General features: G+C 36.4%; 1 protein-coding gene across 7 annotated transcripts in view; it reads left to right on the top strand.

Moving 5' to 3' along the window:
* Positions 1-25,781, top strand: part of IFT80 (intraflagellar transport 80) — a 121,565-nt gene that overhangs the window by 56,797 nt on the left and 38,987 nt on the right. For all 7 annotated transcript variants that reach the window (XM_081570713.1, XM_081570709.1, XM_081570714.1 and 4 more), the window contains 2 exons: positions 11,768-11,947; positions 24,281-24,399. In XM_081570713.1, coding sequence (XP_081426839.1) covers positions 11,768-11,947; positions 24,281-24,399 — 299 coding nt within the window. The remainder of the gene's footprint in view (positions 1-11,767; positions 11,948-24,280; positions 24,400-25,781) is intronic.

Here is a 25,781-nt window from a genome sequence, read left to right as displayed (position 1 = left end):
ATGTTATTTTTCACCAAAAAGCACAAATATGAATTAACTTTTTTTCTGATTTTGGTACTTAAAATCTAAATATAATTCTCTATTTCTAGAATCACAGAACTTCTGTTTGACAAATGTTCTCTAGATGCCCGTATGTTAAAATCACGCGAAAGCTCCTGTTACACCTAGATCTTTCAAGCTCTGACTCCTTATATGCAGTGTGTCATTGTTCCTCCACCCTCTATTTGGGTAGAATTGGTAGTTTCCTCTTCTAAAATCTCTCTCATATTTTCTTTTACTTGTGAATACTTCATAAATCAAGCATCCATGTTCACACATTCTGATTAGTCATTGCCAGAGATACCAATCATGTATATTTTGATTTAAGAAACATGTTATTTCCTTTTATTTCATTGCCTTCAGTGAAATTACCTTTCCTTTTTTACTTACTCTTCCTTCTTTTAAATAATTCTGTAGATTTTTTTTTAGTCCACTAGTCCATATCTAATTATTTACACTATCATCTGTTAGGAGCTATGGATTTGACAATTAAAATTGCTCCTTGAGGACTTTCCCCACCCCCTCCCCCCAGTATTCTGAGATTATCTTTATTTTCTCCAAGGAAGACTCTGTCTCTTAGTCTAATTTTTAATACTACTGGAAAATATTCATGAAAAATGATAGCTTTCTTTTTCTTAATACAATCTCAATGCTTTTTGTATAGTTTACATGGTAGGATATTAAATGCATATTTTGCTTAATGTTATAAACTCATTTTGATAATTTTTTCTTTCTGAGAGCAACTTGTTCAAAATTTTTAAAATGTTTTATATATTTGCATATCCTTAATCCTTCAGTACCGCATGAATAATAGCAAGATCCTACTATCACTTGGTGACAACAGCATCTAATTAGTTTAGTTTCTTTCTAGTTGTGAATAAGCCTTTTGAAAGTCAAAACCACAGACCACAAACTACTTTTTAAAAGTGGTAAAAATATTGTTTCATGTGTTTATGCTTATATTTGAGCTTTTAGGAAAAAAAATGAACAAGCTTTTAAAATCCCCAAATTGACTGCTATAATTTTGTGGTAGGCCAGATAATGAGGTTCCCAAAAATGCCCATGCCCTAATCCCGAGAACCTCGGAATGTTACCTTAAATGGCAAAAGGGACTTTGCAGATATAAATAAGGGACCTTTAGCTGTAACACCATCCTGGATTATTTAGGTTGACCCAAACTAATCATAGAATACTTTAAAGCTGAGAATCTTTCCTAGCTGGGTTAGTGTTTCAAGGAGGAAGAGACATTCAAAATGAGAGCAACTCAATCTCAGTTGCTGGCTTTAAAGAAGGAAGAAGGGGACCACAGGCAAGGAATGCAGGTGGCCTCTAGAACCTTCAGTATGGGAATGGGGAGTCCAGTCCTACAATTAACTGTAAGAAATGAAATTCTGCTAACATCCTGAATGATCAAGGAAATGGATCCTCCCCCAAAGCCTCCAGAAAGGAATGTAACCTTGCCAACACCTCTTTTATTTTAGTTTAGTGAAATCTGTGTGGAATTTATGACCTATAGACCTGTAAGATAATAAAGTTGTGTTGTTTTAAGCCTTGGCGTTCATGGTAATTGTTTACGGCAGTACTAGAAAACCACCTTTGTAACTGCAGTACAAGGCCATTCTTAGCAGTGAGTTATGTGGGTGGTGTTTGGGGAAGGTTTTCACCCCCTCTTTACTGATGACAAACTTTCTCCTATTAGCTTTATTGGTTTGCTTTAACAATTTGTTACTTCTTGAAATAGTTTCATGGGAGTAATACACTGAACTTATTATTATCAGGATCTTTTCTGAGTAATTTGGCTAACTGAAAGTAGATTTTGGATGAGAGTGTGAAAAGAGAGGAATATGGATACTATTACCAGGAAGATGGGTTTTACTGGGGAGAATTTTGGGCTAGCCATAGAACACCGTCAAGGTCCTGGATATTTGGGGAGGTGCGAGTGATATTTGCCCAAGACAAAGCTAAACTGGCCAGCCTCACAACTTTTCAAGACTGCATTTAGACAAAAAATACAGGCATGCCTCAGAGATATTGCTAGAGATATTTCAAGTTTGGTTCTAGGACCATCACAATAAAGCAAATATCACAATAAAAGGAGTCACATGAACTTTTTGGTTTCCCAGTGCATATAAAAGTTTATGTTTACACTATACTATAGTCTATTAAGTGTGTAAGAGCATTATGTTAAAAAAATGTGCATATCTTAATTAAAAAATAATTGGTTAAATAATAATTGGTTGGTTAAAAAAATTGCTAACCGTCATCTGAGCCTTCAGTGGTCATAATCTTTTTGCTGGTGGAGGGTCTTGCCTCGATGTTGATGCCTGCTGATTAATGAGGGTGGTGGTTGCTGAAGGCTGGGGTGGCTGTTGCAGTTTTGAAAAGTAAGAATTAATTGATTCTTCCATCACAATTTGTAGCATGCAGTGCTGTTTGATAGCATGTTACATACAGTAGAACTTCTTCCAAAACTGGAGTTAATCCTCTTAAACCCTGCCACTGCCTCATTAAACAAGTTCATATTATATTCTAAATCCTTTATTGTCATTTCTATAATCTTCACAGCATCTTCCCTAGGAGTAGATTCCATCTCAAAAAACCACTTTCTTTGCTCATTCAGAAGAAGCAACTCTTCATCCATTAAACTTTTATTATGAGATTGTAGTACTTTAGCCACATCTTCAGGCTCCAGTTATAATTCTAGTTCTCTTGCTATTTCCACCACATCCGCAGTTACAATGGTAGCATAAAAAATCACTGGTCATAGACAAACGTAACAAGTACCATAATAATTAAAAGTTTGAAATACTGCTGGAAACACCAAAATGTGACACAGAGACATGAGGTGGGCAAACATTATTGGAAAACTGTTGCTTGATAGACTTGCTGAACACAAGGTTGCCACACACCTTTAATATTTGAAAAATACAACATCTACAATGAGCAAGAAAGTAAAGTGCAAGAAAACAAAGTAAGCTTGTTTATTGCTAAATCTCTCAAAAGCATGACAGCAGCTGACTGTGTGTTCTTGTTCAGTGACATAGTGCTTCTTCATAGACAGCTCAAAATAACATTGGTGTTTTACTTGGGTGAGTTATTGTGAATGCAGATCACATTTGTATTCCATAAACTGCTTTTACAATAACTACTATTTCTATTATTTTTCTTCTGTCTTTTACTCATTCATACTGTTATTTTTTTTATAAATTGTTTTCACTTGGCCAAGTCAATAGTAATTTATGTTTATGTTTTCATATTCTGTATTCTAAGAAAACCATGTTAGCTGCAATTTATTGCTTGAAATTCTGAAAAGAATAGAAAACCTCACCAGTATGGTCAAGTGATTTTCCCAAAAGTATCACTGATAGGTAAATGTGGTATCAGCATCTGTGTGGGGGGAAGCAGAGGAAAGGTAGCCAGGCTTCTAAGATCATAAAAAAAGAAGAATTCCCAAATCACCAACAAAGGCCTGTAAGTGAGACAGGCCAATCTGAGAACAGCAGCTGAAACTGGAAAGACATTTCCGTAGAATCCAATTCTAAGTGTTAGGGGATCATGATAGGATCTGGCAATGCTGGAGATGTCTGGGTCTAATGTACTCTTGAAACTAACAAGTCAAACTTATTCTTGGTACAAAGCCCTGCACTATAGAAATTGCTCAGATTAAAATTCAGTTTGATTACAACAGAGACAATTGAGCAAAGATGAGAATGGATCCAAATAAAATTGGGGAAGAAGCAGAGAATACTCGTCTCAAAAACTGGAGGCTTTTTTTTTTTAATCACCGCAAGAAAACAACAGAAGAGAGAGCTCTAGAGCTATCCTGCTGGGATATTCCTCCCTCCCATGAGTGTACAGGAAAACCCTTTTCACTTGAAAATGAGCAGATCAGGGCCACGGTCAAATCATAATGTTACCAAAGACAACAAAAGCATACCATCAACAGACAAGCACTGCAACCAATTAATTCAAAAGAAGTTGAAGGATATTAAAAACATTTCAAAAGCTATGAAATAATCATGTAAACCTGAACTAGGAAAAGTAAGAAATGAGGTGATGGGAAAATGGGAGATTTTTAAGGAGAGGTGACAGAACTTAAGAGGGAGTTATTTTAAAAAGGAAAAATTATTACAGCAGTGAAAGCCAAACTAGAAGGAACATAAGAGCAAATGAACAAGGTGGATGGTACCTTAAGATAAATAGAATGTGAAATGGAAGCAAGGAAATTGCAAAAGAGATATAAAGTTTGATAGGAAGTGATAGATACAGAAGATAGAGGAAGTTTGATGTAATTTATATCAAATATAAATTATATAAATATGCCTGTTTATATAATAAGCATCTTTAAAGGAGAAGCCCAAAGCAATGAACAGAAAAATACTAAAAGCCACTATTCAAGAAAGATTTTCTCAAACATAAGAGATTTGAATTTGGTATTGAAAAGGCATGCCAGATATACCCAGTACAATTGACCCAGATGGCCAACACCCAGATATACGCTAATAAAACTATAGGACTTTAAAGAAGGAAAAAAATCCTGTGGCATACAGGGAAAAGAACAAATCACTCATAAATGGAGGAAACTCAGAATGCCATCAGGCTTAAATAGTGTCACTGTACAACGGTTAACATAGGATACTACAGCTATTCTGACTTTTAAGTATAAAGGTCCATAAGCATACTGGTATAAACATGCAAGAACTCAAGGAATATTATTCCCATTAGTGTTTTAAGGAGTTTATAGGGGAATTAGCTTCAGATTAACAATCCAAAACTCACATGTATGCATATACAGAGTACATAAAAACGTATTGATCATACTATCAGTAGCTATAAAAGAATGTGTATCCATATATTATACTACAATCAGTTCAGTTCAGTTCAGTCGCTCAGTTGTGTCTGACTCTTTGCGACCCCATGAATCTCAGCACGCCAGGCCTCCCTGTCCATCACCAACTCTCGGAGTTTACCCAAACTCATGTCCATCAAGTTGGTGATGCCATCCAGCTATCTCATCCTCTGTCATCCCCTTCTCCTCTTTCCCCCAATCCTTCCCAGCATCAGGGTCTTTCCCAATGAGTCAACTCTTTGCATGAGGTGGCCAAAGTATTGGAGTTTCAGCTTCAACATCAGTCCTTCCAATGAACACCCAGGACTGATCTCATTAAGGATGGACTGGTTGGATCTCCTTGCAGTCCAAGGGACTCTCAAGAGTCTTCTCCAACACCACAGTTCAAAAGCATCAATTCTTCGGTGCTCAGCTTTCTTTATAGTCCAACTCTCGCATCCATACATGACCACTGGAAAAACCATAGCCTTGACTAGATGGACCTTTGTTGGCAAAGTAATGTCTCTGCTTTTTAATATAATGTCTCTGCTTTTTAATATGCTATCTAGTTTGGTCATAACTTTCCTTCCAAGGAGTAAGCGTCTTTTAATTTCATGGCTGCAGTCACCGTCTGCAGTGATTTTGGAGCCCAGAAAAATAAAGTCTGACACTGTTTCCCCATCCATTTCCCATGGAGTGATGGGACCAGATGCCATGATCTTAGTTTTCTGAATGTTGAGCTTTAAGCCAACTTTTTCACTCTCCTCTCTCACTTTCATCAAGAGGCTTTTTAGTTCCTCTTCACTTTCTGCCATAAGGGTGGTGTCATCTGCATATCTGAGGTTATTGATATTTCTCCCAGCAATCTTGATTCCAGCTTGTGTTTCTTCCAGCCCAGCGTTTCTCATGATGTACTCTGCATATAAGTTAAATAAGCGGGGTGACAATATACAGCCTTGACATACTCCTTTTCCTACTTGGAACCAGTCTGTTGTTCCATGTCCAGTTCTAACTGTTGCTTCCTGACCTGCATACAGGTTTCTCAAGAGGCAGGTCAGGTGGTCTGGTATTCCCATCTCTTTCAGAATTTTCCACAGTTTATTGTGATCCACACAGTCAAAGGCTTTGGCATAGTCAATAAATCATGTCTTAATATTGGACATATTTGTACCACCATTTCTACCCCTTTCATAGATAAATGCTGGTGCATGTGCATGCATGCACACACACACGCATAACTCTGCACATGTACACTTATGAAGGAAAACATAAGGATAAAACATAAAATAGTTGTCTATATTGAGGAGAGAATGGGAGAGAGGAAAGGGATAGAAGTTGGACTTCCTTGATTACACATTGTTTTATATATATTTTTTGGTAAATTGAACTTGAAACCATGTAAATATGTTGCATAATTATAAAACAAAGTTAAATTTTTAGAAAGCAATTCCTAAAACCAAAGTAAGTGAAAAAAAAGAGTGAGACTAATTGTGTACTCAGTCATTTGTATACCTACCTAGAGAGGAGCTAGTTCAAGTGACTTTAAATGATGTGATTTTCTGTTCCTTGTGCTTACAGTGGAGACAACAGAAAATTATCCTACCGCATTGGAAAACATTTTGGCAGTTCCTTAAAATGTTAAACATAGAGTTACCATAGACACTGCAATTCCATTCCTAGTTATGTGCCCAAGAGAAATGAAAACATATTCACACAGTAACCTATACATAAATATTCGTAGGATCATTATTCATAATAGTAAACGAAGCTGAAAAACTCAAATGCCTCTCAAATTATGAATGGAGAAACAAAATATGATATATCCATACAATACAATACAATATTACTTGGCAATAAGAAATAGTGAAATACTGATACATGCTACAACATGGATGAACATTAAAAATATTACGTTAAAAGAAATAAGCCAATCACAAAAGGTCACTTAATGTATTATTTCATTTACATGAAATGGCCAGAATAGAAAATGAAAGTTGATTAGTGGTTGCCAGGAGCTTGGAGGTGGGGAATGGGGGATGAGAGTGTCTGCTAATGGGTATGGGTTTCTTTTTGTGGTGATAAACATGTTCTGAAGTTAGTAGTGGTAATGGTTACAACTGTGACTACACTAAAAAACTACTGAATTGTATACTTTAAAAGGGTGAATTTCATAATAAGTGAAATATATCTCAATAAAGTGTCATTTTTTTAATGGAAATTTAAGGGCAAAAGAATGAAAAAAATTTTAAAGCTGATTTGTAACTATTTGCTTTGTGGTATTGATATTGTTATCCTGGGTATTTACTTACATTGATGCTCTTAACTGGGATTTTTGGCCAGGTGAAAGGAGATACGGAGGTAAGATTGGAGAGGGTAAACAAAAATCCTACATTAATTTCCTGGACTTGAACTGGAAGTTTTGGTTTGAATTATTGAAAAAATGTCCTAGTGCTGTCTGTTTTAAAGGCCTAGAAAAGACTTTAATGATCAACTCAGTAACAGTGGACACCCTTAGCATTTGTGGGGGTTTTTTCAGTACCATTTTCCACATTTCCATAAAGTGAACCATGACTCACTGAAGAAAAGATGGATGCCAGGTGTGGGGCAGGAAATTTAAAAATGAGTCTGGAATATTTTGTCATTGTATGAAGTAAGGAAGGTGATCAAAGACTACAGGATTTTGTCAAAAAGTCTAAAGACTAACTGAAAGAGGATCCCACTGGCTAATATTGAGCTAATTGGAGCGTTATATTGATTGAAACACATCAAATATGTTAAAATTAATGAGTTCATGATACCAAGCAGTCAGATTTCTTGGTTACATTTGGAGGTTACAGGGGAACCAACTAATGTAATAAATCTCTACTTACTGATTACCCAACAATTATTACCGAATGGTAGATTCTTGCCTCACCATACCATCACCTGCTTCTCTGTGGCTCATTTTTGAGCAAATCCTTGACATATCATTTCATCACTAAATTTTTCAGTCTAACTGAAAGTTAGACTAAAAGTCTAACACAAGGACTTTTTAACCTAACTCAATACCATTGTTAAGCCTAAAAACAATTAACAGTAATTTCTTAATATTATTAATTATCCAGTCACTATTCAAATTTGTATTTTTGAAAACTAATAATTAATGGGAAACAGACAAGAATTTATTCTGCACTTTGATATATGTACTATTTCCCAAGGAAACCAAATAGTTGAGGAGGTGTTTCTTTTTGTAGAACTATTACAGTTAGTAAGTGAAGAAAGAAAGATTGTAAATTACCAGGGAATCCCAAGAAGAATTGTAATATTGCCATTTTGCAACTGCACGTGAATTAGTTCACCTAGGCAATGATCATCATTTCCGAATAACATAAAAAGACATATGGATGTTAAATGCTTCCTGCTGGAAGTACACAACATCACTTACGAAGTTTTCTTGCCAAAATATCAAACTTGAATCTGATCAAGACTCTAGATCTAACTATCAATTAACAGGAAATAAAGAGGACAGAGTAACATGTTAAACCCACAAGAATGCAGATGGTAAATTCCAGCCTGTGGGAATCTACAGGACATGACCCAGTTTCTTCAACCACAGAAAATTGCAAGGGGAAAGAACATGTGTAAGGGGAACATAGATCAAAAGAAGTCTAACAGACTTCTCAACCAATCAAAATGATTGTACTTTATTTGCATCTTAATTCCACCAAACTGAAGACAAAAAAAGGACAACTGGAAAAATTTGAACAGTGACTAGGTACTTTGATAATATTAAGGAGTTATTGTTCATTGTTTTTATGTTTAATAATGATATTGAGGTTGGAGTAAAAAAAACTTTATGTTTTTAGTAATATATACTGACGTTCTTCATGATGAAATGATAAATGATATTGGGGATTGCTCAGAAAGATCTGGGCCATGATGGTGGTACACATGAGATAAGAATTACCCATTAGTTGATAAGTGTTGGAAGCTGAGTAACGGGTGTTCATTACACCAGCCATTCTCAAAGTGTGGTTGCTGGACCAGAAGCTTTAACACCACCTGTGAACTTGTTAGAATGCAAGTACTTTGGCCTCACCCTAGATCTACTAAATCAGAGAGACTGGGATGGAGCTCAGCAATTTATTTTAACAATCCCTCTTCGGGTCAGTTGCTCAGTCGTGTGTGACTCTTTGTGACCCCATGGGCTCTAGGTAATTCTATAATAATACACTTTAAAGTTTGAGAACCACTGCTTTATGTTATTCTTCCTAATATACTTTATTTGAAATTCTAATAAGACGTTTCAAAGAAAAAGCTTGATGAATGTAAGAAAATAAATTCATACATAACAAAGAGAAGCTAGTTTAGAGGAGAAAGCAAAGGTCATGTAATTTTCTCAAGCATTAGCAAATGAGTTGTCATGGTATTAACAGTGAGCCCGCGGCTAGAGATAGTCTTAAAGGAAATCACGAGTTTTGCTTTTCTCTTAGAATAGTGTCTCTACATTAAAATCACCTAGAGAACTTTTAAGAACATACCCAGGCTCCACCCCAAATTCTAGGTTTAGTTGGTTGCATTTCTGGTTTTTGGTATTTTTTTTTTTTTTGAAAGCTTTCCAGATAATTCTAATATACAACCAGAGTTCAGAACCAGTGTCCTCACTTTACAATGCTTAAGATTCTTGAAGTGCTCATTAAAAGTTTCCTGAACGAACTTAATGTCCATCGACATATAAATGGATAAAGAAGATGTGTGTGTATATATATATCAATGTATGTATATATACAGTGGAATACTACTCAGCCATAAAAATGAACAAAATAATGCCATTTGCAGAAACATGGATGCAACTAGAGATTATTATACTAAGTGAAGTAAGTCAGGAAGGAAAGACAAATACTGTATGATATCATTTATATGTGGAATCTAAAACACGGCACAAATGAACATATCTACAAAACAGAAGCAGACCAACAGACATAGAGAACCAGCTTGTGGTTGCCAAAGGTGGGGAGTGGGGAGAGGGAAGAACCAGGAGTTTGGAGTTGACAGCTGCAAACTATTACATTTAGAATGGATAGACAACAAGGTCCTGCTGTATAGCACAGAGAACTATATTCAGTATGCCATGATAAACCATAATCAAAACAAATATTAAAAATAGAGTATATATGTATAACTGAGTCACTTTGCTGTACAGTATAAATTAACACAACATTGCAAATCAACTATATTTTAAAGAATAGACTAACAACAACACAAAGTTTCTTGGTCCTCCTCCCCTAAAAGCTCAGATTCAGTAGGATGATACAGAGCATATAATTTGCATTTCTAACAAGATGACAGTTGATATAGGTGGTACTGGCTTGAGCACATTTTGAGTAACACTACCTTCAAAGAAGGGATAGTTAGGTCAAAGAGATAAGCATAAGTGAGAGGGATAATCTTCAGGGTTCTTGCTGCTAGCATCAGTAAATTACATCCAGGGAGACTCGTGGTTAGAAATGCAAATATGAATCCAGTGTTCCATGCCTTATTTGGAGAAGAAAAGAGACTTAGAGCTTTGAATCTTTTTAAGAGCACAAATGACAAAGGGAATGCAGCCAGTATTTTATAGAGATTTTAAATGGAATATAACATAAAATTTTTTTTTTTTTCACAATCACCACCATTCAAAATTTTTGGTAAATTTTGAATCTCTATGTTGCACACCTGAAACTAATAAAATGTTGTAGATCAACTATACCTCAATTTTTTAAAAAAGGACAAATGGTAAATCTTTTTGATTTACCAATAAAAATGATTAAATTCACTGATTGGATGAAACATAACCCTGTCCCTTCAAATTTAGTAACTATTAAAGACTCCTTCTCTGATGATTTGCTTGTGCTTGTATGATTTTTTTTTTACTCGAGTACACAAAGAGGAAGAAATTACTTATTTTTTAGTAAGAATTTAATACAACTTGAATATCATAGTTCATGTGGACTCTGAAAGAAATCAGAGTAATATAGGGTGATGATAATATCTAAATTTTCTTTTCATTTTCTCCTCTTAGGATCAGGCATCATGAGTTCTTAGATAATTATTTCTGTATTTAAGTTGGTAAGATTTTTCTGGGTGGTTGGTTCTTTGTGTATTTTTAAAATCATAGTAAGATTGGAAGAACTGAAAGAAAGTATAAGTAAATTTAGCCAAATCATCCTTTTAGTAAGTGTATTTTTCATCTGAAGAATGAAAGAAAATGCATATAATATCATTTTTGTAAAAGTTTTTTTTCTCACTATCTTATTCACACACTGACATGGACAAGAGGTTTTCATCCAGTTGATGCTTATTGATTTTGCTAGATTGCTTTCTCAAACAGACTCTATAAAATGTCTTACTTACTGCACTGTGAATTAAAAAAAAAGGAAAAATCTATTTACTTGTACTTTAATGGTTTAAGATATGTATTAGAGATGCTTTAGTCACATTGTGTATTTAGTTTCAATATGACAATTGCTAAAATATTGTAGTAAAATTTTAGGTGTAGGGACTGTAGAGATCCTTATGAATTAATAGTAAGATGTCTTTGTTTTTTTCCCTATGGAATGTTTATATTTACCCTTTGAGTATTAACTGCTTAAAAGTGAATCAAATGATGTAAATCAAAATGGTGTGAGTGTTCTACAGTTCTTGAGAGATTTTATACTCTTATCACATCATGTATTTTACTATGTACTTAGAAAAATAAATCATGTCTTTATCTTCCACTCAGTACACTATCATTTTATTCAGAAAAATATTCCTTAATAATTCTAGAATAAAGACATGTTCTTTTAAAAAATCATCTTACTGTGTTAACATATGCCCAATTTAAAACTTCTTTAAAATATTTTAAAATAAATTGATTCTGTTATGTTCTTTCTTCCCCAGTGGTCATATGCTTTAGAAAAGCCCAACACTGGTAGCATATTTAATATTGCTTGGTCAGTTGATGGCACCCAGATTGCTGGAGCCTGTGGAAATGGACATGTTGTTTTTGCACATGTGGTGGAGCAACGCTGGGAGTGGAAGAATTTTCAAGTAACGTTAACTAAAAGAAGGACCATGCAGGTATGATTATGTTTCATAGTTGATTAAATCTGCTTCCCCCTCCATATTCAATTTACAATACAGAATATGGAATTATCTTTGTTTATTATGGTATCATGGACTTAATGGATATGAGTTTGAACAAGCTCCAGAGGTTGGTGATGAACAGGGAAGTCTGGTGTGCTGCAGTTCATGGGTCACAAAGAGTTGGACATGACTGAGTGACTGAACTGAACTGATTATATTTAAATCATGTTTATTAAAATTCAGTCATATTAGAAAGATATTAATTATACCATTAGTGACTTTTTTATGACATAAAGTAAGAACCATTCACTGACATAGAATATGAGTGCTCACAGCTCCTGAAGTTATGGGGTTGAGGCAAGGATGAAATTGAGTTCCCCTAAACCTGAGTTTCTCTGCCAAGTTTATGATTAACCTCTCTATCCAAAACATTGTTCCCTTTTTGTCCCCCACCTGTACCCTTCAAGTTTGAGAATTATCAAAGAAAATGGGGGATTGAAACTTAGCGGGACCCTGGGGGATCCTCCCTAGTACCAAAGCCCATATCTTTGAGTTGTTCTACAGAAACTAAGACCTTCACCCAAGTGGAGGGTGGTGACTGCACGCTTGTATTATAGACCCCAGACTGGTTGGAATCAGAAGGTTGAAATTCCAGAAACATCACTCTATCACCTCACCATCTCTTACTGAGATTTAGGAAGAAAACCAGGTACTTTTGGGGTAAAAATCTTTGTAGACTAAGACAGAAAGTTTGAAATGTGGCCATTGGAGTTAGGGGGAAACGTTTTACAGATCAGAGAACATTGGTGGGAAGGGTTATTTAATCAGTTGTAAGCTTCTTAAGGGCATGGTACTGTATTTCACTCATCTTTATCTCCCTAAAGGGCCTAGCCCAGTGCCTCACATGTGATAAGAGCTTGACAAATATTTTAAAAGTTAGTTGATGAAAGGTAGGAGGAGTGACCAAAGATGATGTGTTGATGGCACACCATCTGCCAAAGAAAAGGGAGCTCTACCTTCTTCCTTTTCTTTCTGCTGTCCTTATCAGTTGCCTCTATCTTCAGTATTCAGAATTTAGATGACGAGAAACCTGTATGCAGGTCAGGAAGCAACAGTTAGAAATGGACATGGAACAACAGACTGGTTCCAAATAGGAAAAGGCGTACGTCAAGGCTGTATATTGTCACCCTGCTTATTTAACTTATATGCAGAGTACATCATGAGAAACACTGGGCTGGAGGAAGCACAGCTGGAATCAAGATTGCCGGGAGAAATATCAATACCGCAGATATGCAAATGACACCACCCTTATGGCAGAAAGTGAAGACCTAAAGAGCCTCTTGATGAAAGTGAAAGAGGAGAGTGAAAAAGTTGGCTTAAAGCTCAACATTCAGAAAACTAAGATCATGGCATCTGGTCCCATCACTTCATGGAAGATAGATGGGGAAACAGTGTAAACCGTGGCTGACTTTATTTTTCTGGGCTCTAAAATCACTGCAGATGGTGACTGCAGCCATGAAATTAAAAGACACTTACTCCTTGAAAGGAAAGTTATGACCAACCTAGACAGCCTATTAAAAAGCAGAGACATCACTTTGTCAAGAAAGGTCCGTCTAGTCAAGGTTATGGTTTTTCCAGTGGTCATGTATGGATGTGAGAGTTGGACTATAAGGAAAGCTGAGCACCGAAAAATTGATGCTTTTGAACTGTGGTGTTGGAGAAGACTCTTGAGAGTCCCTTGGACTGCAAGGAGATCCAACCAGTCCATCCTAAAGGAGATTAGTCCTGGGTGTTCATTGGAAGGACTGATGTTGAAGCTGAAACTCCAATACTTTGGCCACCTGATGCGAAGAGCTGACTCATTTGAAAAGACCCTGATGCTGGGAAAGATTGAGGGCAGGAGGAGAAGGGGACGACAGAGGATGAGATGGTTGGATGGCATCACCGACTCGATGGACATGGGTTTGGGTGGACTTAGGGAGTTAGTGATGGACAGGGAGGCCTGATGTGCTGTGGATCCTGGGGTCGCAAAGAGTCGGACACGACTGAGCGACTGAACTGAACTGAATTACTATAAAAATTTGAAAACATACCTTGTGATTTCTTGGCTGAGTCTGTTCAAGTATTCTTTAGGCTAAGTATCCAGATTTTAAAATTTGGATAGTAGGGTTGTTAGTAATAATAATTAGGTACCTTATACATTTTCTTTGTTCTACTTATTTAAAAAATTTTAGATTTATTATGGAGAATTTAAAACACACAAAAATAGAATAGTATAATGAATCTCTTTATACTCATTTCCCAGGCCCAACAACCATCTGCCCATGATCAAGCCTGCTCCATCCATGTCCATATCTACATTCCCCCTGCCCCAATATTTTGAAGAAAATTTAGATATCATTTGAGCTGCAAAAATTTCAATATATACATCTAAAAGATAAGGACTCTTTTATTTTTAACATACCCACAATACTGCTGTATCTTAAAAATACTAATTCCTTAGTATTATCAAAGGAATATCCAAAAAATGTTCAAATTTTCAATTGTTTCCTCCATATCACATTTTTAAAGGTTTGTTTTTGTTTGAATTAGGATCCAAAATGGTTTACATGTTACAATTGGTTGATATATGTTTTAAGTATCTTTTAGTCTATACATACCCCTTCTATCTTTATTTTTTCCTCTTGCAGTTTATCTGTTGAAGACACCAGATTAATTGTCTGTCTGTCTCCAGAGTCTGGACTTTTGCTGACAGTATCCCTATGGTTTGGTTTGACATACTTCTCTGTCTTTGGTATTTCCTGTAAATGAGTAGTTAGATCTATTTGATAGTATAAATATATATTTTTATTAGTTAGCCTGGGAACTAAGACATTATTTATAGTGTTGTGTCTGTGATAAAGAATGCATTGTGAGTTCTAGTCAGCTGACTTGGGGACACAGTTTTATTCATATAGGGCATGGGGGCTAGCTAATATAATATCGCCTTAATTTCAGAAATGCCCCAAGATGAGAATATATTTAAAAAGAGAAATTTTTCTTTCATAATAAAGAGGAATCATCCTAGAATTAGAGGATTTTTACATCAGATAAGGTGAACAGTGAGGTTTTTAAATAGCTTATCTAAACCGAATTGTCTTTATACTTAAAATAATATTTACAAATAATCTTTCAAAGCTTTAGAACCAGAACACTATATTTACTTTTGTAAAGGGATCTTACTCTCAATGACTATAAGACATTTATATTGCATTTTTGCTAAGCTGGGTCTATCTATTCATAGTTGTTTTTTTTTTTCAACAGTTTCATTTACTCATTCGGTAACCTACTTGCAATGCCTTGAGCTAGGCAATGGGTGATATAGTTTTGAATAAGACAGACTTGGTTCCTGTTCTCATGGGACCTTCTGCATTAATATGTTGAAATTTTTATTTTCATAAATTTATCTCAGATTGATTAAAGAATAAAGAAACAAAAGAAATTTATTGATCCATGTGAAGTCAAGAGATAGACTGATGAGGTGGTATTGGATCCAGAAGCTTAAATAAGGTCAACTGGACTTCCATCATTTTCTCTTCCTGCACTCTCCTTTTTTCTATATTGGCTTCATTTGCACAAAGGCTGTCTCTTTTATGGCCTTGGTAGCTCTAGGCTTACATTCTACCAACTTCAGGCCCAACAGAAAGAGTACTTTTCCCTCTAGCCCCCTAGTAATTTCAGCAGAAGTCTCAGCATTGGATTTCATGTGCCAAGTCTAGGTCAAGTATATTTAGTTGGGAGTTGAAGGGAATGGAATCAACCCCATCAAAACTACTTAGTCACTTAGAATAATGGGTATGGTTCCCCAAAGGAAAACCAAGGCATAGTTACCAGAAAAGATAGCATTTGATTCTGGGCAGACAGAAACCAGCAGCTATCCACTATAGTCTATCCTTTAGCTGTTTAGCAACCATAACTGTACTAGTTATTGATGGCTGCCTAATAAATAAACTTAGTAGTTTAAAACAGCAATATTTATTATCTCTTAGTTTATTTGGGTCAAGAATCCAGGCATGGCTTAGTAAGTCTTCTGACAGAGTTTCTCACAAGGCTGCAATTAAGGTGTTGGCCAGGGTGTTTAGTAGCACATGAAGCATCCTCAACTGGAGAGGACTTGCCTCCAAGCTCACTGATATGGTTGTTGGCAGGCTTCCATTTTTCAAGGGCTGTTGAACTGAGGGCCTCAGTTTCTTGCTGGCAATTGTCTGGAGGCCTCCCTCAATTCCTTCCTCAGTGTAGCCTCTCCACTGGGCAGCTCACAACCTGGCAGCTTTGTGAGAGCAATTGTGAAGGGCACAGAGCGTGTGAGTGAAACCTAAGTCACAGTTCTTTATAACCTCAACTTAGAAGTGTCATCTCATCATTTTAGCCTTTTTTTCTGATCATGAGAAGTGAGCTATGAGGTCTAATTCACACACAAGTGGAGAGACTTACATAAGGATGTGAATACCAGTAGGTGGAAATCACTAACCCCTTTACAGTCTACTCACAACACATATTAATGCTTACCCTTATTCATGTATACGTATAATTCAGAAATGGTCTACTTAACTAATGCAGCTATTCCATTTGCTTTTGAAAACAAACCCATCCCCTCTCTAAAAGATGATAACCTAGACTCATCCAAGTCATTCCAGCTCTAACTCTTTGGTCTGGAAAACTGAATAAGTATGAGTTTTAATTATTCTCCTCCTCCTCATCTTCCCAATTTATAATGATGAAGGGAATACAGGGCAGCTGGAATGAAAACAATTTGGAGAATGGGGGAAGGAAAAACTGCACACTGTGATTACAAGGTCCATAACAAAAGCCCAGCTGGCCAGGAATATCCTGAGAATTCTTTGTTTTAGCACTGGAGTTAGTTACTTGGTTAATTTGACAACTCTAGCTTGCCTTTTGGGGAAGATCTCCCACTTGGAAGGATTTCCTTTCTGGAGTCTGTACATTTTAACAGCCCACTTAATGTTGTTAAGATGGAGCCATAGATTCCAGTAGGGACAATAGCCACAACTTTTTGTTTGCCTGGTTTAGAGTTTCACAGTTTCCTTAGAAGCTTTGTAGACTGTTGGTTTGTGTTTCGTTAACAGAAACCAGAGATCATGTTGAGCCCTAATTGTTAGCTCTAGACCTTGACCTGACAGTTGCTACCCGGTAATAGGTTTCATTGCCCTGAGACATTACCTGTCTCCCTGGACCTCGGCTTTTATGTGATACAGTAACCAAGAGTGAGAAGGTTTCCTAATTTGTGCCTTGTCTCCAGGCTGAATTCTAGCAATATTTCTTTCCAAAAGGAGAGTAGGTATCTTTGCTGGGAGGAAGGGCCTAGAAGGGAAGAGGGTACAGGTGAAAGAGACCAGCCATTCCTCAGGTCTCAAGTTTCCCATTTGCTCTTTCCTGCCACTGTCACTTTAGCATGGGACACAGATTTGGCTTTTACACAATTTGAACATTTCCATAGTTCAAAATTATTTAATTCTTAGTCACTCTATCTCCTGTAAAGATAAAATTTAATGAGAGAGTGTTTTTGATGATTAAATGAGATAATGTATGTAAAACAAAAGTAAATGGTATCTATTGCTATGGCTATATCTATATTTAGGATTAAATGTGTATTTGGAAATGTGGAAACAGAATTTTCGGACTTAGGTCAGTCTGAGGGGTCAAATAGTGTGCTCAGGTAGAAGTATTAGGTGATACAAGTATGAACAGGTTAATTCTGAAGCTGCCCTGAATTGAACAGAGCAAATGTGGTGCATTTTAAAATTCATCACAGGACATTTCTGACATAGGATTGGCCATAACTTTGAAATTATAACAGCAATTATCAGTGTGTCTTTTGTTTGTTATTATGGCCAGGATGTTTTATTGCTGTGCTAGTGTTCCAGATTCACAAAAAAGAGAATTCCCCCACGTGAAGCTTTAGGCCAACGTGAATTTTAAGAAATCTGTCTGTAATTTGAATAATGACAGAAACTCATACAATCAGATTTTTAAAATATTGAATTAATTGTCCTAAACCTGTGTTAACAGCCAGTTTATTTCACTGGGTATCATGTTGCTGTAAAGAAACCTCCATATAACGTCCTTTAGGAAATTTTATTTCGTTTCATTAGCTTTCAAATGTTTCTAGGAAAGGATGACATTTTGGACCTTTTAAAAAAGTCTCTGGGAGCTCAGACTTCTGGTGAAAATGGTGTCATCAGTTCATACTTGGAAGGATAAGGCATATATTTGGCTCCAAGGAGATCAATAATTTGTGAACTATATTTTTAAAATAGATTTATCTGGACTCAAAAACAGGATAAACATCTCTGTGGGCCAGAAATGGAATAAAAAAGCAGAATGTGGAGTGAAGTCTCCAACCTGCTTGACTCCTGGTCCAGAAGCAGGGAGACAGAAACAGAGCTGAAAGGGGCTCCTGCAGACTAATGGAGTGGAAAGGATTCGAAGAGAGACCAGGGGCCTGATCCGGGTCTCTGTCTGAAACCAAAGCCTGGGGCCTGGGGGTAGCTCTCTTCTCCCCTTCCTGAAAGAAAAACCTAGAACACCCTAGGCTTTAAAGAGAGACCCACAGGGTCACCACCTTCAGTCATGGCCCTCCTGGTTCTAGGGGGCCCATCAATAGACCTAGAGTTGTGCAGTACACAACCTGTAGCACCTACCTGTGGCCTTGCAGACAGAGCTCAGCCTTTTCACTGAAAGTACACTTCACATTTTTGTTCTCAGTAAAAACTGACAGACTCCCGAGACCAGTGTTTCTCCTTCAGCCTTCACAAGTAGAAGCGTTTTTCTTCTTTATGCCAAGAATTACTGGGTCTGGGGGTCATATAGGTGTCTCCTAACCCGTCATTGCTGAACCCAGATCGCAGTAACTTCTTCCTTAAAGGATTCCAGCTCCTTTGAAGCCGTCAGACTACTACTCCCTTCTCAGTCATTTCCCACATTCATCAAGTTCAGTTCAGTTCAGTTGCTCAGTCGTGTCCGACTCTTTGCGACCCCATGAATTGCAGTACACCAGGCCTCTCTGTCCATCACCAACTCCCGGAGTCTACCCAAACCCATGTCCATCGAGTCGGTGATGCCATCCAACCATCACATCCTCTGTCGTCCCCTTCTCCTCCCGCCCCCAATCCTACCCAGCATTAGGGTCTTTTCCAATGAGTCAACCCTTCTCATGAGGTGGCCAAAGTATTGGAGCTTCAGCTTCAACATCAGACCTTCCAATGAACACCCAGGATTGATCTCTTTTAGGATGGATTGATTGGATCTCCTTGCAGTCCAAGGGACTCTCAAGAGTCTTCTCCAACACCACAGTTCAAAAGCATCAATTCTGCGGCGCTCAGCTTTCTTCACCGTCCAACTCTCACATCCATACATGACCACTGGAAAAACCATAGCCTTGACTAGACGGACTTTTGTTGGCCAAGTAATGTCTCTGCTTTTAAATATGCTATCTAGGTTGGCCATAACCTTCCTTCCAAGGAGTAAGCGTCTTTTAATTTCATGACTGCAGTCACCATCAGCAGTGATTTTGGAGCCCCAAAAAATAAAGTCTGACACTGTTTCCACTGTTTCCCCATCTATTTGCCATGAAGTGATGGGACCAGATGCCATGATCTTAGTTTTCTGAACGTTGAGCTTTAAGCCAACTTTTTGACTCTCCTCTTTCACCTTCATCAAGAGGCTCTTTAGTTCTTCTTCACTTTCTGCCATAAGAGTGGTGTCATCTGCATATCTGAGGTTATTGATATTTCTCCCGGCAATCTTGATTCCAGCTTGTGTTTCTTCCAGCCCAGCGTTTCTCATGATGTACTCTGCATATAAGTTAAATAAGCAGGGTGACAATATACAGCCTTGACGTACTCCTTTTCCTATTTGGAACCAGTCTGTTGTTCCATGTCCAGTTCTAACTGTTGCTTCCTGACCTGCATACAGGTTTCTCAAGAAACAGGTCAGATGGTCTGGTATTCCCATCTCTTTCAGAATTTTCCACAGTTTATTGTGATCCACACAGTCAAAGGCTTTGGCATAGTCAATAAAGCAGAAATAGATGTTTTTCTGGAACTCTCTTGCTTTTTCGATGATCCAGCAGATATTGGCAATTTGATCTCTGGTTCCTCTGCCTTTTCTAAAACCAGCTTGAACATCTGGAAGTTCACGGTTCACGTGTTGCTGAAGCCTGGCTTGGAGAATTTTGAGCATTACTTTACTAGCATGTGAGATGAGTGCAATTGTGCAGTAGTTTGAGCATTCTTTGGCATTGCCTTTCTTTGGGATTGGAACGAAGACTGACCTCTTCCAGTCCTGTGGCCACTGCTGAGTTTTCCAAATTTGCTGGCATATTGAGTGCAGCACTTTCACAGCATTACCTTTGAGGATTTGAAATAGCTCAACTGGAATTCCATCACCTCCACTAGCTTTGTTTGTAGTGATGCTTTCTAAGGCCCACTTGACTTCACATTCCAGGATGTCTGGCTCTAGGTGAGTAATCACACTATTGTGATTATCTGGGTCGTGAAGATCTTTTTTGTAGAGTTCTTCTGTGTATTCTTGCTACCTCTTCTTAATATCTTCTGCTTCTGTTAGGTCCATACCATTTCTGTCCTTTATCGAGCCTATCTTTGCATTAAATGTTCCTTTGGTATCTCTAATTTTCTTGAAGAGATCTCTCTCTAGTCTTTCCCAATCTGTTGTTTTCCTCTATTTCCTTGCACTGATCGCTGAGGAAGGCTTTCTTATCTCTTCTTGCTATTCTTTGGAACTCTGCATTCCGATGGGAATATCTTTCCTTTTCTCCTTTGCTTTTCACTTCTCTTCTCTTCCCAGCTATCTGTAGGGCCTCCTCAGACAGCCATTTTGTTTTTTTGCATTTCTTTTCCATGGGGATTTTCTTGATCCCTGTCTCCTGTACAATGTCACGAACCTCTGTCCATAGTTCATCAGGCACTCTGTCTATCAGGTCTAGTCCCTTAAATCTATTTGTCACTTCCACTGTATACTCATAAGGGATTTGATCTAGGTCATACCTGAATGGTCTAGTGGTTTTCCCTACTTTCTTCAATTTAAGTCTGAATTTGGCAATAAGCAGTTCATAATCCGAGCCACAGTCTGCTCCCGGTCTTGTTTTTGCTGACTGTATAGAGCTTCTGCATCTTTGGCTGCAAAGAATATAATCAATCTGATTTCGGTGTTGACCATCTGGTGATGTCCACGTGTAGAGTCTTCTCGTGTTGTTGAAATAGGGGTTTTGAGTGAAGCAAATGTTATCAGTGTCTTTTTCTTTCTTTTTAGTAAGACTTTAAAAAAAAAAGTCTCAAAGATAAGGACTATTTTTATTTTAACATAATCATAGTGAATATTTCACATTTCTCTACTTGTCTTGTAAGTCTGTCTATAGCAAGAGGTTCCATTTCTTCAACTGTTTTCTAATACATACATGGTTGGTTGGTTTGTACTAGGAAACAAAGTCCCACATTACATTTAGTTCATTTTTCTCTTCAGTCTTTTAAAATCTGGAGCAATTCCTCTTCATTTATTTGTTTGTTTGTTTAAGAAACCAAGTCATTTGTTCTTTTGGATTTCCCACATTCTTCTGTTTGCATCATTGTGGTATGATTACATGTAACATTTTTATTTAGCTCCTGTATTTCCTGTATACTGGTGATTAGGTTTAAAACCTTGATAAATATATAAAGAATACATTGTATGTGATGCTGTGTACTTCCTGTTGCCTCGAGACACATATGTCTTCTTATCTCTTTCTTAATGATGATGAGATTGATCAGTGTGTTCAGGTGTTGTAAGTCTGATTCATCTGTCATATAGTTTCCCATTAGGTTTTTACTTTAATATTTTTAGCAGCCAAGGATGGTACTTATTTAGAACCATATCTCATCAGGAGTTGCATCTTGTGATTCTATCATTCCTTCTACATTTGTTAGTTAAAATCCTTCTATAACAGACTTTGCCTAATCAACTATTTGTTACCCTGAAGTAAGACAGATTCTGAATTATTTTCCTTTATTTATCAGTTTTCAAATAATGCATTCATTTCCTGTCATGCCCAATGAGTTTCTTTGTTGTTGTTGTTGATGATGTTATTATAAACTTGCAGATTTAAAAATTTTGATATATTTCAATCCACTGCAGTCATTATTCTATTTAATGTTCGAATGGTTCCATCTTTGCCCAGTTGACTCGTTTGTTCATTTGGGATGATTTCAATAGCTTGCTTGCATTTCTGATAAGATATTCTAGGTTTCTTATATATTTCCTGTTCCAAACTTGGAGTCAGCCATTTTTTTAAGAAGGCTTTGTTCCTTTTGGAGGCAAATGCTACTTAGAGCAGAGAAGGCAATGGCAACCCACTCCAGTACTCTTGCCTGGAAAATCCCATGGACAGAAGAGCCTGGTAGGCTGCAGTCCACGGGGTCACGAAGAGTCGGACCATGACTGAGCGACTTCACTTTCACTTTTCACTTTCATGCATTGGAGAAGGAAATGGCAACCCACTTCAGTGTTCTTGCCTGGAGAATCCCAGGGACGGGAGAGCCTGGTGGGCTGCCGTCTATGGGGTCGCGCAGAGTCGGACATGACTGAAGCGACTTAGCAGCAGCAGCAGCAGCAGCTACTTAGAGACCGTGATCCACGTTCTAGGTGGGCTCATTGCTATTGGTTTGATTATTACTCCTAGATAAAATGTACTTTTTGACAGATAAAAGTATATCATGAGTGTGTACTGAGGTTTCAAGTTCAAATTCAAGATAAGGCATTTTACTCCTGATTTGTTTTATTTGCAGTTCTTTTTTCTTACAAGAAAAGTTTGGTTCCTAAAGACATTAATATATTCTAGTATATATCCTAAAGTATAATTTAAAATAATAATCTCAATATTATTGCTGAATATTGTTTTGCATTTTTTGTTTTTTAAATATGAACAAATATATATATATTCATAGCCTTCCCTTTATAAGATAAAAAGTATCATATTATACATACTTTTTTGCATCTTGCACTTTTTATTTTACAATGTATTGTGGAGCTCACTCCATAGGTATATTACTCAGTCCTTTTTATAGCTATGTGTTATTCTACTCTGTGAATGTAGTTTACTGTTACCAGTAGTGATGTATGTAGTAAGAGCATATTTGTATGTTATTTCATAATTTTGCCCGTTTATTTTGGTATAGAATTCTAGAAGTAAGATTGTTAGGTCAAGGATTATATGTGTATATAATTCTGCTATCTCTTGGCATGATGATGACTGATAGGGATAGGAGTTAGGGAATAGGTAATAAAAATATATGCCTTATAGGTATAAGTACTTTGAGGAAGTACTTGTAAGAAGTTTGACTTTATCTTCCTATTTTTTCTTTCCATAGCCTTTTATTCCTCATTAATACTATAACTGTCATATCAGTTTAGAAAGATGATAGTATTTTGACGGAAATTTAGAGAAGTATTAACTTCTAGGTATAATTAATCTCTCTCAATTTTTTACCTCTTTATTTAATATCTTCTGGTATTAACCAGAGATTTCATAAATTTGTCTTGCCCAATGTATTTTTTAATTTGTTGTAGATTATCCATCAACTTCAAAACTTTTTTTGGCTGGTATTGCCAAACTTTGAAATCCTTGTAAACTTTATTCAGTTAACAAACTTTTATAACAGTTTTGACTATCATGGGCACATCTCTGTTTGTTAGTTGGTGCTTAGTTTTCTTATAGTTATCTCTGTGTTTTTACATATGGAAACATTTTCCACCCCTCTGTGCAGCTTGGCTTCTTCACTATGCAGTCAGTATCTTTACTAACACCTCCTACTCCACTTTTGATTTTTGAAGTTATTATATCTCTTTTTTAGAACTTAAAATTTAAAGTAAAACCTAGCCCTAGAAGAAGATATTCTTACTATTTTGAGCAGAAATCATGTGGTCTATTTCCAGCTCCTATAAGCCATACTCCTTTGACTATATACCTCACTGTTCTAACACTGCACCACTGCTACATCATACAAGTTGGCTTTCAGATTAGAAATCTCTATAGATCATTTTCTACTGATTTCTAACTTTTCTGTATCTGTACTTTTGTTGGTCAATTTTTATACCCAAATATGTCATCTTATGCCTGGTTCCTATTGAATTCTTCTTTCTATGGTTAGATAATCAAGAATGCCTTTTAATTTTTTTTTTCCTTTTTTGGTGTGTTTCAAAATCTTGCTAACTTATCTAATTAAAAGTTTGATGTATTTTAATGTTGTTATTGGTATTTCGTTTTTCCTTGTTTAGGTTCGTAACGTTCTTAACGATGCAGTGGATTTACTGGAATTCCGTGATAGAGTCATTAAAGCCTCTTTGAACTATGCACACTTAGTTGTTTCAACGTCTCTTCAGTGTTATGTGTTCTCGTAAGCATCTTGCATTTCTTTAAAATCTAGAATTTTGTCTATGAAAAAAAATTTATATTCCAGCTGTCATATTAACATGGTTTGGCTTAAACTTAACTTTCTCAAAACGTCACCTATCTTGAACTTACTCCTAACTGAGAAGTGATAAAAAGTGAGCTATGAGCAGAGAAAATAGATATAATAGTTGCATATCAAAGGTTAGTAATCACTTTTGTAATACAAAATACCTTCTCTGGGATAGTGCTTGCTCTTATTTTACTCATAGCTCAAGGACTTTAGTATACTTTTATTCCAAATCCCAGAGAAGTTTAGGAGCATCTGATAAATGGCAGGAAAAGGAACCACCTAACCACTGAGAGAGGTAGAGAGGACAGCTTACAGGCTGACAGCAGGCTGAAAGATGTTCAGTAAGGACACAAGGAGGTGTTTAGGCTTAATATCATAGCCCAGGGTAATCATGAATGTTCATATTGATAAATCTAGAGTTGTCCAGAAATGATGAAAGAAAATATATTCAGTATACTTTGTGTTGGGCTTCCCTGGTGGGAAATTGCAAAATTACTGAAATTTAAGACATAATGTTTGAATCTAAAGTATTGATATCATTACTACTTGTATTAGCGAGGTTGCTTTTTAAAATATTTACCAAAGGTTTAGAAGCTGTTGTTTAATTTTTGTCTCACTCTACCTTTCTCACACCAGTTAATACGTATCAAAATATTAAATTGTTTTTCTTTTCTGATTTAATATTGCTTCCCCTTTCTTGTTGGCAAGACATTCACTAAGGTACAAAATATTTATTAAAGTGTAATTCCAGTGAGCAGTAGTGGAAATGAAGTAGTGCTGAGAGCCATCATACCAAAATATATTTAATTAAATTGTTATAAAAATGCCTGGTATTTTAGATAATAACAACTATTCTTTACTGAGCACTGTTTACTATCTTTTATGTTCATGATCTGATTTACTCTGTGTGTTGAATATTATTATTATTCCCATTTTACAAAATGAAGAAACTGAAGGATGCAGAGGTAATTAAATATTAATAATACCCTGGGTCAAACTACTTAACTTCTTTACTAAAGGAAGAACTGAGATTTGAATCCAAGTTCCTAATAACTGTTGTTCCTTTTTTAGTAATAAAAACATAATTTTAAAAATAAACCTACAGACAATATACTGGTTTGTATGGAAAGAAGTTCCAAAGAAAATCACATATGAGCATTCTATGTTAAATTTTCTCTTGATTTCTCAGATAGTTGTATAGAAAATTCCCTTATGATCAACATTTAGTTTAGGTGGTTTATATCTCCATGACATGTGTATATATCTTAGTTGTCAGAAATCTCAGATATTTTATGAGGGGACATGGAAAAAAACCC

Source organism: Giraffa tippelskirchi, chromosome 2, assembly GCF_054371585.1.
Source record: "Giraffa tippelskirchi isolate mGirTip1 chromosome 2, T2T-mGirTip1v1.2.pri, whole genome shotgun sequence".
Taxonomy (NCBI): domain Eukaryota; kingdom Metazoa; phylum Chordata; class Mammalia; order Artiodactyla; family Giraffidae; genus Giraffa; species Giraffa tippelskirchi.
The sequence above is the reverse complement of the archived record's forward strand: the minus strand, read 5'-3'. Positions and strand labels throughout refer to the sequence as shown.